The sequence below is a fragment of the Emydura macquarii genome, unplaced genomic scaffold (genome assembly GCF_026122565.2).
Source record: "Emydura macquarii macquarii isolate MOO-44397 ecotype Brisbane River unplaced genomic scaffold, CSIRO-AGI_Emac_v2 contig_3470, whole genome shotgun sequence".
In the NCBI taxonomy this organism is placed as follows: Eukaryota; Metazoa; Chordata; order Testudines; family Chelidae; genus Emydura; species Emydura macquarii.
In genome coordinates, this window is record NW_027133607.1 from 378,750 (window position 1) to 396,168 (window position 17,419).

At 44.7% G+C, this 17,419-nt stretch overlaps 1 protein-coding gene across 1 annotated transcript in view; it reads right to left on the reverse strand.

The window, feature by feature from the left end:
* The window catches only part of CAMK1D (calcium/calmodulin dependent protein kinase ID), a 298,770-nt gene that overhangs the window by 186,115 nt on the left and 95,236 nt on the right, over positions 1-17,419 (reverse strand). Inside the window, exon 2 of the mRNA XM_067534910.1 lies at positions 5,222-5,353. Coding sequence (XP_067391011.1) covers positions 5,222-5,353 — 132 coding nt within the window. The remainder of the gene's footprint in view (positions 1-5,221; positions 5,354-17,419) is intronic.

Below are 17,419 nucleotides of genomic sequence, written 5' to 3' on the forward strand. Positions count from 1 at the left end.
CAGAAGGGCCATTGCTGAGGTGCTTGCCACTGCATGGGACAGGGTCCAGCAGGGGATGCACGCTCTCTGCCCGCCCTGTAGTATTGCCCCTCCTTGAGTCTCCTTGAGGAACCAGAATCCACCTCTGAGTCCGACGATCTAGACTTTGATCGTGGGGACCACGGCGGTGCCGAGATGGCCATGACTCATGAGCGGCGGCGCAGCACCAGCGACCGGTGCCGAGGTGAACACAATTGGTGCCGAGGTGCGGGGAACCAGTGCCGTGGTGAGCGCGATCTGCAAGTGGGAGGCCAGTACCGAAGTGCAGGAGTTTGGTGCCAAGAAGCCAGTCGGCGCCAGTGCCATGGGAAAGGCAAACGGTATCTGGGCGACTGTGATCAATGCTGTGGGGTCGGTGACCGGTGTCTAGGAGAAAGCGATCTACACCTCATCATCGGTGGCTTGCCTCTAGATGGTGCCACAACCAGTGGTGCCTAAGGTCTTGTGTCCGGTGCCTTCTGTCTGGAGATGGGGGACTGCTGTGCCGTCATGGCGATCAGGTCCCGCGCCACCTCAAACGTATCTAGCGTGGATGGGAGGTCCAGCTCTTTCACCTCGCTCTCCTTCACCTGGGAACCCACATTCACCGGGCTCACAGGTGCTCTCTGCAGAACCGCCTTCGACAGGCCCGGGGACCTTTGCACCAAACGCACCTGCAGGCACGAAGGATCACCATCCTTGCCAATAGGTTGCACCATAGGCAAGTGCTCCCTGTCTACCCTGTGTTTCTTATGGGGCACTGGAGAACAGGATTGGTGCTGAGTCGCCTTTTCTGCTGGCAAGTGCTAAGGCTCCCTCTGTGCTAAGGTCTTCTTCGGCACTGGGTGCCTGATGGATGCCGGGGCATTGCGCACCAACGCGCTCGGTGCCAGGTCTTGAGATTGCGGCCGAAGAGCTGCCTCCATGAGGATCTGCTTTAGGCGCACGCTCCTCTCCTTACGGTTCCTTGGGCGAAAGCTCTTACAGATCCTGCAACGATCTGTCTGGTGTGACTCTCCCAAACTCTTTAGGCAGGAGTCTTGCAGGTTGCCTCTTGGCACAGGCTTGTGGCAGGATCCACAGGGCTTAAAGTCTTGGGCTCGAGGCATGCCCTGGAGCCCAGGTGAGGGGAATCCCAGAAACAGGGAAGCCCCTTAACACTATCTACCCTTATCTACTATATAACTACAACAACAACAGTTGACTAACTCTACTATCTCTAACTATTTACAGGAACCGCTATGAACAACACAGGGGATGCTTGCAGAAGCAAGAAGACTGAAGTTCCAACGACCATCACGGGCGGTAAGAAGGAACTGGAGAGGCAGCGGGTTGGCAGGCCCCTAAATACAGCGCCATGGAGGCACCACTCCAGGGGGTGCCTGCACCGACCCGACAGGTACCGCTGGGGAAAAAGTTTCCTGATGACTGTGCACGCAGCGCGTGCACACCTGCTTGGAATGGACATGAGCAAGCACTCGAAAAAGAACCATCCAAACTATTTACCATTCTATAGCCACAGAGATGCAGGGGTTCACCTGAGAGCTAGGAGATGACACTGCGGTGGCACTGAGCACACATGTGACTGCCCTGATGGGGGTTGGTTTCTCACAACGGATAGGCAACCACAGGGAACCTGAGGGGGCAGTGTGCAACAGCACTGTTCGCTGGATGACAGCTGCCAGAAGACAAGGCCCCATGAGGATGAACAACCCAACCTCCACCCAGTCAAATGTAGGAGGGAGAAGGCAGAACTCCTAGCCAGAGACTCGTCCTCAAAGAGGTCACGGATATTCTGTTTGTGATACAACTGGCATTGTCCTTTCTCTTCTCCTGTGAGAGCTAATGGTGTTAGCAACCTCCATAGGCACAGTGCAAGGACAGAGGGAGGGACTGGGGTCCAACGAGGTCTGCATATTTACATGAGATGCTTTTTCTGAAAGATATGCTCTCATTCAAACAGGAATTATTTTGGGGAAGTTCCTTGGCCGGTGTTACGCAGGAGGTCAGACGAGATGAGCACAGTGGTCCCTTCTGGCCTTAGAATCTATTAGTCTATGATCTCTGCAGCTACTCCTATTAGCTCTATACTTCCCTGTCATGGAATGGGGGTAAATCTCTATCACCTCCTAGAGTCATGCACCATCCTCAGGATCAGACAGTTGAGTAAGGACTACCACCACTCTTAAAGTCTTGTAAATCAGCCCAAGGCTCTGGCACTCTAAACGGTATACACACTAAAGGTTACCCTGGGCATTGTTAAGCTCACCAGAAACAAAAGCAGGGCAATTAGAGATACCTTGGAAGCCTAGCAACTGCTGCTCAGTATCTGCCCAACCTTGTTTAAAGCTATGTCTAATATCTGCTTATCAAACACAGAATTCAGGTGGAGTGTCTGTGTGAATAGTGAAGTAGATTTATTTCCAGCCCCTCCTCAATTGTGCACAGAAGGGTTTTTTTCTGTTTTAAATTTAGTGTTTCCCTGGTGCCACATACAAATTCAATACTGGGATTATTAACAAAGTGAATCTCTTTTCCAAGTAAACACAGAGAATCCTATGGTTGTATTAGCAACAATGAAGTAGGAGACAAAGAGATAAAAACAGACAAGTCTCTCTTATTGCAGTAAACTCCTAATGTGCAGTGGGCAGCAGAACAAGTGGATCTAACTGTATGAAAAATAAGGCATTTTCCACTTTGCCATTGCAGTTCAAATGGGGTAGCCTGTGCTGCTGCCTCCTCTTCTCTCAAGAAATGCTTTGCCAGAAAATAGAAGAAATACTTTACAAAATGGAAGCGAGAAATGACCCCAAATGATTTCTCTGCTCTCCGTCTCCAGGCTCAAGGTTTATGCAAGGCCATCATTACTGTAGACAAAACTGCCAGTTTCGTATCAAGATGTGAACGTTGGCGGATGGTTCCATTGAGGCAACATCTATTCCAGGCTGCCAGATTGTGCTGCTGGGTCCTGTTGCCTGGATGTGGCCCCTACACAGCAGGTGAGCTGTGTTGCAGCTGCTCGGCAACAACACACAACTGTCACAGCCAAGTTGTGGGCAGCCAGAACTAATGGTCAGAGCCAGAGACCGCAGTCACAAAACAGAAATCGGAGGGGTCAGGATACTGGGAGGTCAGAAACAGAAAACAAACTGGAGGTCGGGAACCACAAAGTCAGATGCCAGGAGTCAAGATGGGTTGGGATGCCAGGAAATCAAGCCGGGGAAGCAGGAGCAGGTAGCACAAGGCACAGAGTCTAGAGCAGGGTGGAGCCCCGTCGTTCAGACAGCTTCCTGCTTCTGCTGTTGGCTTAGGCCAGGCCAGTGGTCCAATCAGCCACTCTGGGACTCTGACAGCTGGATCCCAGGGCAGAGCCTCACGCTGGGGATGGGCTTCAAGGCAAGGATCCCAGATAAGCTATGGTCAGCTGGCTGCCAGGTGGAGCGTGGCTGCTCCCGTGAACCTGGCAGGCCTAGATTTGAGACCTGTGGGTCATGCCCACAACCCATTCTTCCTCTTCCAACTTGCTCCTTAAAACACACACTTCTGTCTCTCAACATTCCCTTGTCAATCTCCTCTCTGAGCAGCCTCTTGTTCCTGAATCACACGTGTTTCTGTGGTAGGGGCCTAGTTTAAGCCTTGATCTTGCAACTGGGGCAGTCCCCTGAACCCATAGGGAGCCCCATCCACTGCACTCCACTGGAATTGATCCTCCATGTGTATTGGGGTCGTTTCCCTGGGAGCAACTGAGTTTGTCCTTTTGTCCCGACCTTTCAGCTCTAGTGGTCTGTGTCTTTGGCATGTTCGTGGCAGTTTGGATTTGAAGGTTTGGGATTGCTTTTGTTGCATGCCGCTGAAACCATTATCAATGTGTACCCAGTGGCGTATCGTGGGTCTCCGACACCCAGAGGCCAAGCCTGCATTTGCACCCCCCGCCTCACATGCTCCCCACGCAGGGCAGGAGGGTTCCCGGTGCCACCCCCAGCTGCCCCAGGGAGGGGAGGTCTGCACTTGCAGGGGAGGGCACAAATGCAGGCTTGGCTCCGCCACCTCCTGCTCCCCTCACTTACTGGCCGCGCGGCACCTGCCTCTCCTGCTGCAGCCATGCAGCTTGGTGCCGGCTCAGACGGGGATGGCCTGAGGGGGAGAAGGTACCAGGCCGGCCCTTCACGACACATGGGGAGGGCGGCGGGAGCAGCCACTTCTCAGCCTCCTACACCCTTTGCCCATCGTGAAGGGCTGGCCTGGCACTCCGAATTTACCCGCCACTTCAGCCCCGCAGCCCAGAACCGGCTCGGATGCGGGGCGGCCTCAACCCCCAACCTCAATGGGGGACGCGCCGGGCTGGCCCTTCACAACATGCAGGGGGTGGGGGGTGCTGGAGGAGCCAGCGCCCTTTCCTCCCCACAGGCCAGTGTCCGGGGGCCTGGTCTTCCCCTTGGTACACCACTGTGTGTACCTTATAAATGATCAAGGCTTGGGGCCTGCAGTCTTTGCACACCCAAACCTCCCATCAGACTCAGTAGGAGTTTGAGGGAGGGTGGTGAAAAATGCAAGGATTGGGCCCTAACTGGTTACATCTAATTCCCAGCGATCCCACCTTATCTTAAGAAAAATTGAAACAGGACACACTGAACTGAATTTTGCAGTTAAATGTTGCAGTAAATGATGAGAGGAAACTATACGAGACGTACAAATGAGCTACAAAGGAACTGTATCGAGAAGTCAATAACAGAGATGGGAGGGGTTAATCTCAGTGATATAGGGTGACTCCACTAACAAAAACAGTCTGCATCACCTGGAGTGAGGGTTGGCTCAGGATTGCTTTAGACCAGTTAATCCATGACCCTGGATCCTGCTCCCTTTAAAGTCAGTAGCCAAATCACCACTGATTTCAGTGGAAGCAGGATCAGGCCTCATTTAGTGGATCTTAAGCCTTCCACAGCCCTGCTCCCCCCCCCCCCCACTATGCTGCATTCATGCAACTAATGCTGCATTAATGCACAAGGATAACAGATAATTTCTGAAACCATTTACAGCACAGTTTATGCCCAGTCATTCCCATCCACCTGCAATAAAGCTGAGCAACTCAATCACATTTACAAATCACAACGTTCGTCCATTGGCCGCAGCTCGTCGTGCTCCGCAGAGCCGACAAACGTGTCGATTCAAACCGTAGAAAGGGATGGATGTATTCGATACTTACTTTCTGAGGACTGCGATTTCATTCTCTATGCTGCTTTCCTTCCCCTTCAGTGCTTTCTTGGGGATGCACTTGACTGCAAATAGTTTTCCACTACCCCTCTCTTCAGCCAAAACTACTTCAGAAAACGCACCCCTGAAAGAAGGAAAAGATTGCTCTAAAAATATATCCTTTTTGTAGCTGTACTTTCAAGTGTGGGTACAGATCTATGAAAGCTGCTATATCCATTTTTTGTTATCAAGCACAACATTTAACACATATATAGCATCTTTGATTTGCTTTACAAACTATGCATATGTTAACATTCATGGTATATCCCTGTTGCCAAGGCTTACTGAGCAAATGGACAGTTTTAATAGAAGAATCATGGTCTATTATTATTATTTTATTTATTTGTATTATTTGTATGGAACGGGACCTGTTGTGTTAGGTGCTGTACAAACACAGAACAAACAGATAAGTCCCTGCCCAAGGGGCTTACAAGCAAAGTAGTATAAGCACAGGCCTGGAATCTAGGACCTCTAAAATTCTATTCCTGGCTCTGCCACTGACTTAATAGGTGACTTCAGGTAAATCACTTAGCATCTTCTGCCTGAATTTTTAATACTTCACTCTCTGGGGTCTTACGAGGCATTGGTCATAAACGTTCATAAAGCACTTAGTGATCCTTGACCAAGATACTAGGAATAACTTCCCTATTATTGTTAAAAGTGCCATGGGATCTGAAAGGACCACCAGAGGTCAGGACCTGAGCTGTAAATCTCCCCTGAAATATGGCACACCCAGCAGCCCAGTGCACCCCAGCGCCATCTGTCCAATCCTGATTCAGAAAGAGAAGAAGAACAGCGAATGAACCGTCTTATGCAATCTAAAACTAACCCCTGGAACAAACTGCAACAAGATTATTAAAGCCATGAGCATAAGAGGATTCAAAATAGGACCACACATGTACATGAATAAAATTGACATCCACAGTTCCATCAGATAGGAGAAGATGTATAAAGATATATATGCTTAAGGGTACAAGCCAACCACTAACTTCCAAGAGCAGGGAAGAAAGCTCCTCTTTAACATAATTATTCATTATGGATTCTCTTGGATAGATTAACATTGGCTCTGGTTCAGAATGGCAATTCCTATGTTACGACTAATCAAAAAACACTTCCTGCAGCACCTGGGTCTGCCCTGTCAGTCTCACAGCCAGTTGCTTATCTGACAAGATCACAGCCTAAGGTCATACAGCTGCAAGATCGTATTTATACAAAATAAAAAGAACCAAGATATGTTTTCCTTCAATTAATAGATTATTCTGCCAGCCACATGGCTCTCCATAAAAAGACAAGTCACTAGCAGCCTGAACAAACCACAACCATGCTCCAGCAAGCTCTTAAAATGTTAATATTTGATCACAACCTCATTAAACTGCCATGAACTTTCTTTGACGTTCATTTTCCAGGATTGCTGGTTATCTAAGTGGCTGTGAATAAACAGAAGCTTTTCCTTTTCATGGCCAAGCTCTTCCTTCATGATTCACAGATCTGATGACACAGTCAAGCATTTGTGACCCTACAATTGCTCTCTTAGATGTGAAAGAACTGAATGAATCATTAAGTAAATGGATAAATGAATCAGGGAAAATCAGGAGGATGTTGATTAGGAAAGAGAAAGCTTCCGTTTGCAAATAAATACTTTTGTAGTTAACAGTAATAAGGAAATGATAACAGGAAGTTAGGAATAAACTATGAGGATTGCAGCAAAGTGTATGTTGTGAAAGTTTGCCTACACGCAGAAGTGATCCTTTAAGCGAGGGATAGCATAGTGTTCCAGAGACCCTTCACTAACGTGACAGCAGGCCCGGATTCTGACCTGACTTGCACATTTCTACAAACAGTAGAACAAACTTCTGCTCAGTGCTTTTATACTCAGATACTTAGATAATAGTTTTTCAGCACAGTGGAACCAACATACTGCGTTCTGGAGCTCACGCACACTGTATCTAATGGCTTGAGCAATAAAGAACCAAACAGGGCAACAGGATTTTTAAAGACCTATTCAGTGATTTCATTATGCCTGAATAATTGTAGTTAGTTAATGAATTAAATTATTCTTTCATGCCAACCTCATGCTCAGAACAGCCTCGTCAATGATCACAAGCATCCTGATTCTGCTACCTGCTGAGAACCTTCAACTCCCAACAACTTCCCATGAGCAATAAGGGTGCTCAGCCCCCTGTAGGATTGCCCCCAAGCATTCTCCTGTCCCTTCAAAGAACTCCTCAGGTGCCACCTGTTCTCTGACACTTTGGACAATCACAGATGACCCTGTGCTCTGCACGTGTTCTGCTGTACATTTTAGCAGTCTCTTCTCTTTAGCCTGCAAGCGCTTCAAGAAAGGGACTTCCTAGCCGTGCAGCTTGTTTTACCAATTGTACCGCGCTGTGTACATTTATGGTGCTGTAAAACTACAGAAAGCTTCCATTTTGAACTTGAGTTCATTGCCGTTCTAAAACAACGAAATAAATGAAGGCCTGTTATGCTCCTTTTCATTATGCGCTGCTCTAGGAAATGCCTCAGTTTCAGCTGCCATAAAAATGTTAATGTCTTTCCTCCTCCATTTACTGGCAAGGCCCTGGGGCACAGAAGTTCTACCCAGCCTCTGGATGCGAATTTATTGCCCTTTGGATGTTTTCTGGGAACTTGGAATTCTATACTCATTCATACCCATATTCATACTCATTATGATTAGCCCTATATTTCCTTAATGCTTGTTCTTATTAGAAGGACAAAATGGGATGATCTTCAGTTAAAGTGTGTACCTGAATGGCAGACTTTGGCACTTACAGACCACTTTTTACATTGCAAGTGTTGTACAAACACTAGGCTAGATTCATGAAGCATCTGGTGGTGGAAAGTATCTCCAAAGAGTATCAACTTCCAGCAATGGAAGGCACCTACAACCCCCCATCCTTTGAGGGCTAAAAGCCCCAAAGGTGGTGTCATTGGCTGGAGAGGGGATGTGACCAGGGGGCAATGAAAGAAAGCCACAAGTTTAAGAATAAAAGGGAGAGGTGAGACATATTGGAGGCCAAAAAGAAGGCGATTGCAGTAGTCAAGAGGGATTAATTCAGGCAAGGCCCAGGGAGTCAGAGATGGAGATCAAAAAAGAAGAATGGATTGCACAGATATGGTAAAGGAAGAAAGAACAGGGCTTAGCAAAAGCCAGAGGGAGAGAGAGGAATCAAAGGCACGATTGCAGGCCAGGGCACGATTGCAGCTCATGTAGACATACCCATGCTAGCTTAAATCTAGCTAGCTTGGGTGTGAGGGCAGCAAAGCCACAGCAGCACAGACGTCAGCGTGCACTAGCTGCACAAGTAATTATCCAAGGTTCTGGAATGGGCTTCTACTCTCACAAAAAGTGCCACACAATCTTTAAAGACAAGAAGAGGCCAAGATTTCCCATTTGTGTCTCATACAAGTAGCACATTCCAGCATGCCAGAGCACTGGCTCAGCTCAGAGTACCACTAAGTGAATCTCCATCAATATATCCTGTAGCACTTGAGTGTTCTTTGGGAGTTTCCCTTCCAAGCATTGATCAGATTCTAGTCTGCTGCTTAGTTTATGAGATCTAACAAATGACATCCCAGGTGGCATTGCTGCTGGAAGAATGGTATATGTGGTCTGCTAAAACTGGTAGTTCCATTACTCAGACAGTGAGGAAAGCCAGGGAGGGAAGTGGTCTGTTCCCTCCTGATTCTAAGATGACCAAAATATTAAGGCCCCAATTTAGCAAAAACGTATGCACATGCTTAAGTCCATCCCTATTCAGCAAAGCACTTCTGCATTTGCTTAACTTTAAGATTGTGCTTATGCCTCATTAAAACCAACAGGACTTAAGCACATGCCGAAAGTCAAGCACTTGCTTAAATGCTTTGCTGCATCAGGGCCTAAATCTGTGATGCACATAGCCTGTCCCTATACAGAGTCCTCATAAATCTCTCTCCTGCTAACATTTAAGTATGTGAGTAACCTTTTGCATGTGAGTGAACTCATTGCGTTTAATGAGGCTGTGCACGTGCTTAAGTGTTTGCGGGATCCAGTCCTGAGGGAGCAGTTTTATGGAAGCTATGCTTCCAAAGTAGCTTTGGACTCCTGAAACGTCGGCAGGCAAGACTATGCAAAAATCAATAACAAAAATCAATGTACTTACAAATTGATTGGTAAGATTTTGAAGTGTGAATTTATTTTTATCAGAAATTTCATGGGTGGAAATTTTTATGAAGAGACCAAGTAAATTGAGAGTTTTCTACCTGGTAAAAGTGTCCTGCGGGATTTTACTCCTCTCCCACAATATAACCAATAAATTATTTTCACACTAAAGGGAAAACTTGTATGGTAATTTTGCACACATTGGCCAAGATTTAAAAAACACGAGACTAAAGTTAGGCACCTAAAGGCTGAGAATTTAAAGCTACTAAGTGATCTGGATGCCCAGTTCCCATTAAATGGGAAACAGTTAAGGATGAGACTTTCAAGGTGCCTACGGGAATTAGGAGCACATTTATATTCAATGGGATTTGTGCTCCTAAATCCATTCGCACTTTAGAAAAATGCCACCCCACACCTCCAAAACCTTTAGGCACCTTTGAAAATCCCAGCCTACATCTATAGTTAATATAGTATAGTTGATAAATAAGCAACCTGATTTTCAAAAGTGAAAATCAATGGGAGTTGGTGGGTGCCCAGGACTTTTGCAAAATCAGACCACCTATTTAGGTGCTTTAATATGGAGTTACAAGCTGAATTTTGAGCTCCTATTTTTGAAAGTCTTGCCCAACAGTCTTTTATCCTAGGGGTCAGGTCTTTGCAAACCTCTAATTAAGCCACAAAACACTTCTATGACCTAGGTAAGTTTTTAATACATTGCAAAAAAGGGTGTAACAGAAGCACAGAGGGTTAAATGACTTGCCCAGCAATACACAGCCAGACCGAGACCAAACTTTGGACGATAGTCAAGGAGTCCTGATGCCCTATCACAGTCTGGAACCACCGGACCATCCAGCATACCACAAGACGTCCATCTTCTATAGTTTGAATTTGTTTGGATCATTTCCCATCCTAATTACTCTCTTTAATGTAGAGTTACAAGCACCGATTAGTGTTTCAAGAACTCTGTAAGAACACATCATATTTGCATCCAAATTGATTTCATCTTTGCCAGGTTTCTAATGAAAAATAATAGCTATAGTATTAAATTGTCGTGCATATAAAGATGTATTAAGGTGCAAGAATCTTTGCCCTTCCACATTTCTCTAGTGTTTGTTCAAACTGTGATTCAAATATGAAAATTCAAATCCTGAGACAAAATGAATGAAATGCATTTATGGCAGAGTGCATTTGTCACAGTATGACAATATGCTGCATTGCTACAAAAATACAAATACAGGCCCTGTCAAACAAACAGCTGATGAAGGAATAAAACTTAAATTTTCCATTCACCGAGACTTACACATCAAACAGTTTTCCATTGCATTAGCAGGCGCTCTATCATTCTAAATCAACAGTTGTCATGAAGCAGCTTTCACTTCATCAGGCTCTATATAGCTAACGATCTTAATTAAGATATAGTTAGGTTATGCTGTGTACTTTACCCAAGCCATGCTATGGAAAGCAATCAGCGAACACTAATGGTGTGAAAATACACCATGTCCAGAGTGAAGTGAGATGTGTCTGAGATGTGAAATTGACCAAACAACAGGCAAGCCGTTTCATAAAAAAAACTTAACAACCAACCACAGATTGTTGTCTCCCTCTTCCTGGATTCTCCATAGACAGGCTAAATTTAAACTACTAAACACACCAGCACAGGTAAATAAGAAAAGTCTTCACAGGTACTTTCATAGCAGGTAAGCTCCGGCACGCCCTAAGGTGCTAGCCCATCACCTCTTATTAGCTAAGAGACTGTGTGGTTTACTGGTCAGAGAAGGGAAGCAGGAGTTACATTCTGTTGCTGGTTCTGCAACTGACTAAATGCCTGTTGTCATATCTTCCTCCCCCCCGCCAAAACCAACACAAAACTAAATAAATGAAAATAAAATGTTTGGTCACAAAGTCAAGTCTCAGAAAGCACTTGGATCTGTGTAGAAATGGAGCCACACTGCCAAGTTCAGACCTGGACTTGGATCCAAAGTTCCTGAAAGTTCATGGGTGTTTGGATGAGCAGGTGTGCTCCAGGCCCAACTCTAGTCCAAAGTGAAACCAAGAGTGGTTACTGCTGGGGTATTTGTAGCTGTGTCCTGCCAGGAACACAGAAAGGGCCTTCCAGGATGTGCAACATCTACTGTACTGTAGTCAAACACTTATACATAGAATCATGGAATTGTAGGACTGGAAGGGACCACGAGAGATCTTCTAGTCCCATCTCCTGCATTCAAGGCAGGACTAAGTATTATCTAGAGCATTCCTGACAGGTCTATTCTGTGAAATTTCAGTGACGTGCCTTGGTCAAGGTCACACAGCAAGTCAGTGACATAGATGAGAACAGAACATGGGTCTCTACACTTTCTGTCTACATATCTCAGAACAGATCAATATAAAAGTAAGGGAAAGGCAACACTGAAACTTTTTGGTCTATTCACAATATTCTGTTCTATTACAGGGCAAGTGTCTTTTCTATCCATTCTCATTCATCATACATAATGGACCCAGTCCTGCAGTCTATGCCCAGGCAATATTCCCATTGACGTTAAAGGGCATTTTGCCAGAATATGCACTGCAGAATCAGACCCTGTGAGTTAAATCCAAAAATTGGAAAACTTGGCACTTGCTTGAAGTTTGACAATTTTGTCCTATACCTAGTGGGCCATATTAATCTCTAATGTAACACCAGGGAAAATTTGCTCCAGTGTTGCTTTATTAACATAACTCGCAATGTTCCCTCTCTCCTTTACATCTATTGCACAACACAGCTGTGCTGCTTGTTTTCCATCTATCACAGACCATCTATCACAAATTAAAAACCTTCTCGCTCACCGTGCTGTTATTATGTATTCCAGACAACGGACAAGGCTGTTAGGCTTGCTTCAAAAGCTGTTGCTGTTTGCCTAATGGACAACTGAATAACAAGGGCCAGGGTCACTGTTATTCTTCCCTGCACTGCTGATGAAGCAAATGGTTATTTCCTGCTTCACTGCCATTCCTCTCTGCAGGCACAAAGCTGGTTCCCAGTGAAGCTCTACATTTTAGGGAGTTAATTTTGTTCAAGGTAAAAAGTATCGTAATATTATTTAAACAATAAAGTAGAATACATTTCTCTGCTGATACCCAAGTTCCTTTCCCACATCACCTAATGGTACATCGGAACATAGGAGTTCCCCTACTGAAATCAGGCCCCTGGGCCAGCTACTCCAGGAGTCTGGCTTCAACAGTGGCAAGTATCAGCTGCCTCTGAGGAAGGTGCAAGAGACTCTATAGTTATCAGTTATGGGCTAACCTGGGAGGCACGGTGGTCTAATTGATAGGGCACAGACACAGCAATTAAGATACCTGGGTTCCATAACTCTGCCATTGACTTGCTGTGTGATCCTGAGCTTTGCCTCTCTTTCCCCTTCCACCCTTGTATTTTAAGACTATAAGATCTTATCTTCTATGTGTTTGTACAGCACCTAGCAAATGGGGCCCTGATCACAGCCTCTAGGTGCTACCATACTAAAAAAATAATAACTTGCTCCTCAGGAAAGTTTCTTCCTATCCCCCATTAGACAGAGGTTGCCTTATGACTTGAAGCATGAGGTTTTATATCCTTTATAAAAGCTGCCTGGTTTTCTTGCTCCAATATGTTCCACGATGGCAAAGAGCCCTGTACAACTGAAGCATCGCAAAATATCAATCTTACATAGTCATCAGAGGAGTTTGGATTTGTTTGGATCCATTTCCCATTTTGTTGTACTATTATCTACAATTACAGTTACAGATTAGTGTTTTGACAGTCTTTGTCACCAGAATGACTTACAAGAATTTTAATGTTTATTTTAGTCTGTGATTTCTTTTTGTTTCAATTCCTCAATATTTTAAATTCCCAGACAATAAAAACTTAATTCAGCTGGAAGTAAGGTTGAAAATACATGTCAGAGGAAAGCTCCTTGGAAGATGGCTGTAGTTTAACAAAAGAACTGTTGTTAGAAAACCAGGAAATTTAAAGTTAAGGTTGTAAGCAATAAAGAAGATGTTTGAAACTATGGAAATGCACAGGTAAAGTCACCCTAACAACTTTAACTCTGCCCCAATTCACCTTCCACAGAACAACTGAAAAATGAGACAAAACCCCCTTGTTAACAGGCAAAAAGTCTTTATTACATTAGAAAACTGTAGCACCACCGAAAACAGTATTGATACTGAAAATTGGTCCTTTGCTCTAGGGTAAATTTCACCCTAACAGAATATATGGCATAAATTACAAATGCATTGTAAAGCAAAATGTAAAACTTCCTTAGCATGGTTAGATTTTTGTTCTCCCCCATGCAATAGTTGGTACATTCCCCACCACTAAAATAAAACAGAGAGCTTGTTCCTGCATTGCTTTCACCAAACCGCTGCAGTCCAAACACAAAATACTGAACACAAGAGTTGGCAGGCCTTGATGCTTTCTGCTTTAAAATATATTCATGTCTTATTTTGCCTGTAGGAAATGGCCTAGTGGATTGAGCAAGGAGTTAAGAATCAGGCACTCTGGCATTCTAATCTTGACTCTGCCACTGACTCAGTGTGAAGTCTCTTAACTTCTCTGCCTTCTTCCCTCCATCTATTGGGGTAGGGAGGATAATAATACCTCACTAGAATGGTTGTTTGTACAATGCTCTGCAAATGAAAAGTGCTAAGTGTTATCACCATTAGTATTGTTGAAATCCCCAACAAGATTCACTGATTTGGGAACATTATGAAGCCTTTGCAATTCACCCGGAAAGGGCTATTCTCCAACAAATACATGGGATTTGTATGCACCGTCACCACACAATATGGCACAATTCTGCAATGAATGAGGCTTTACTCAATAGAGATCAAGCACTGGAATAGCAAGGGTGTTGCAGGTTAGGACTGGAGTGCAATGCAGACAGAGTCATGTGGGGATGTTTGCAGAGCAACTGCTGCATTATGCTTGGCATTGGCACTAGAAACACTGTCTGTCCCGCACTCCATTCACTGACAAATTTATGAAGAGAAAATGCACATTCTTAGTGTTTAAACTAACACTAAAATTCTGAGTTTTCTATCTGAGCTTTTTGCTTCTTTCTATCAATCTGAGGTACTAACTAATTACGTATTACCATAATATCAGAGTGCCTCACAAAATTGAACGCATTTCTTTTCATAACCTCCCTGGGATCATCCTTCCTTGCTAATCAATATACTATTAAATATAGAGTTTAATATACTAATAAATGCTGTCATGTATTCCTTTAGGTATTACGTAGGAAAGAGACAAGTAGAATACACTATGGATGTGCAATACAGATGAATGGGTGAATTCACACCGTTGTAGACTGCTGAACTTTAAGCGCATCCTGATGATTTTTGGTCTTAAAAGTGCAACCCTAGCATTGCCTTAACAGAGTGGGTCATATTTAATTTCCCAGGATATGGCAGGACTAATGTATTATCACTCTTGGGTTCCCCCCTACACCCAACATGTTTTAATGTGGTAGTGTAACATCCTGGCGAAGTCTGTGTCACGTCCCCCTCTACTGATTCGTCTGCTAGAAGAGATCTGCCTACTACCATGAGCTAATGGAGTTACAGTACTCCTTTAGTTAGTGCACCAGTGTTGAAAATCCCTGGTTCGCACCCTGCTGGCGACCCATGCAGGAACTCAGATCATTACAGTAGCACCTCTGTAGGAAAGGCTCCAACAATCCCCCTTAGCCATCTTCCAGCTCCCAACCAAAAGGATCCTTTTAAAAGGCAACACCAAAAAGTGCAAAATATTAGACAAACAAGTCTAAACCTAGCCTTACAACATCACCATCCCTCCTTGCTCACCATATAAATGAAAGGCCTTTATGGTTCTGAAGGGAGCTATTAAATGGCATGGGTCAGCACAAGAGATGTTTTTTCACTATTTGTCAAAGCTTAGTGGCAGACCCAGCATTGTTCCTCGCAGATAAGGAAATTCCCAGAGTTATGTAAATCAGTTGGACAGAAATGAAACTAATGAATTGACAGTTCAAATATATGCCTTTGTGCTCGACACTTAGCAAACTGCAAACACAGCCAGAACAGATGCCCTCATTTTAACACAGGAAATTGTCAAAGTGATTAGCCAGAGAATCCAAGTTGTTAATTGGTGGCTGTTTGGGGGGGAAAGAATCCATGAAAAGGGCTCAATTAAAGCTCCTAGAGACAGAGCCACATGGGGGAAAGGAGGAAGAAAGGCGAGATGTCCCACCTGAGTAGCAGTAGCCAGCTAGAGGCCTTAGGTTCTGCTTAGAACAGAGACAGTTCTGAGCATCTACACCACAATGAAACAGCGTCTTAGCCTGAGCCCTGCGAGCCTGAGTCAGCTGGCACAGGCCAGCCACAGGTGCCTAACCGCAGTGTAGACACAGCATAGACTCCACATGGAACATACGCACTGGCGTCATGTTACATCGCAGGAAAAAAGGGGAGCCCTGGCCTGACAGCATATGCCAATGTGCTGCAGCAGAGGGAGCTTGGATCACAGCCCCAACCCGCCCAGACATACACCCTGATGGGGAATTCAGCATTGCAATGCAATCCGGGCACTCAGGGACTACTGGCACGATGGTTATCTCCAGTGCAAACGCACTAAAGGGAGAGAGGCTCTAACTGGTCCTTAATGTACCGACGTGAGTGGAGCCATAATCTACAGAACACAGCAAGATTTTCATAAAGGATGTCTAGGGGTTTAGATGCAGTCAGTGTTTGGAACTGAAAGAGATTCAGTGCTGTGAGAGGCTAAAGAGCTGTGCAGTTCTCTTAGCAGAAGAAACCAGTTCTGCCAGCACTCCACCCATACCACTGCTAGGTAATATACTAAATGACAAGCCTTACATCATCAGAACAAGCTCTTATTGGCTGGTTATACCCTGAGGGCAGGACACTTTCCTAACAGCTTCTCCTATTAATTCTTCTTCTTGTTATTATTTGTACTGGAATATCACCTGGGAGCCCCTGCCCCGGAGCATCACCCCATTGTGCTAGAGACTGTGGAAACACAGAGCAAAAAGACACTCTCCGGACCCCAAAGAATTTACAACCTAAGGAATTAACCCTTTCATGGATCACAATTTTCCACAGAACAAAAAATAAAAAGAACAATGCCCTGCATCTGACTGAATGCTGTTTTGCTATGAAAATGGAAAAACTCTTTGTCTGCCAAAAAAAAGAGAGAGACATTCCTACATGCAAGAATATTTGCTGTTTTGCTCATTACAATATTTCATCATGTGAAAAGCTGTGTTCTCTGACAGAAACAGTGGCTTTTTTTCTCTCTCCCAATGGATCAAATACCCATATACTAGGAAACATTCTAGATAATATCAGGTATTATTTGTAAGTTGTAATATTATTTTCCAACACTTTTTTGAATATCACTCTTCGAGTGCCATCCATGGAGGAGCAGTGGGAGCTGGCAGGAAAGTATGTAGAACCTCTCATGTTTCTCAAGCATTTCCCTTGGGAGGATACCACTTCCAGAAATTTTCTTGCACATTTTTTCATATTTCCTCACACTTTTTACTACTATACAGTGTGTGTCAGTGTATTCCACTGCTGCATTTAGTACTTATAAGAATATAATGGCTAGAAAGAGAGAGAGAGACTGCATGTGTATGTATGTAGGCGTGTGCATGCATACGTACATGCTCATGTGTGCTACTGCCCTCTACTGGAGAGATTCTGAACTGCTCAGATGTGTATCATAGGCCTTCTATTGCTAACAGGCAGAGGTGTTTCTCTTTTAGCTCAAGTGATAGTAGCCTGTGGTTTTGGAGCAGAAAGATCTGAGCTCTGTCACGAGGTAGTCTGGGTGCACACCATGGTGTGCAGGACTCTGTGAAGTCCTATGTGACTTAAAATATATTGTAATAATAATGCTTTGCACTTACATAGCAGCTTTCATTGGAGAGTTTCAAAGAACTTCACAAAGGTATTATTATCCCCATTGCACAGATGGAGTGAGTAAGG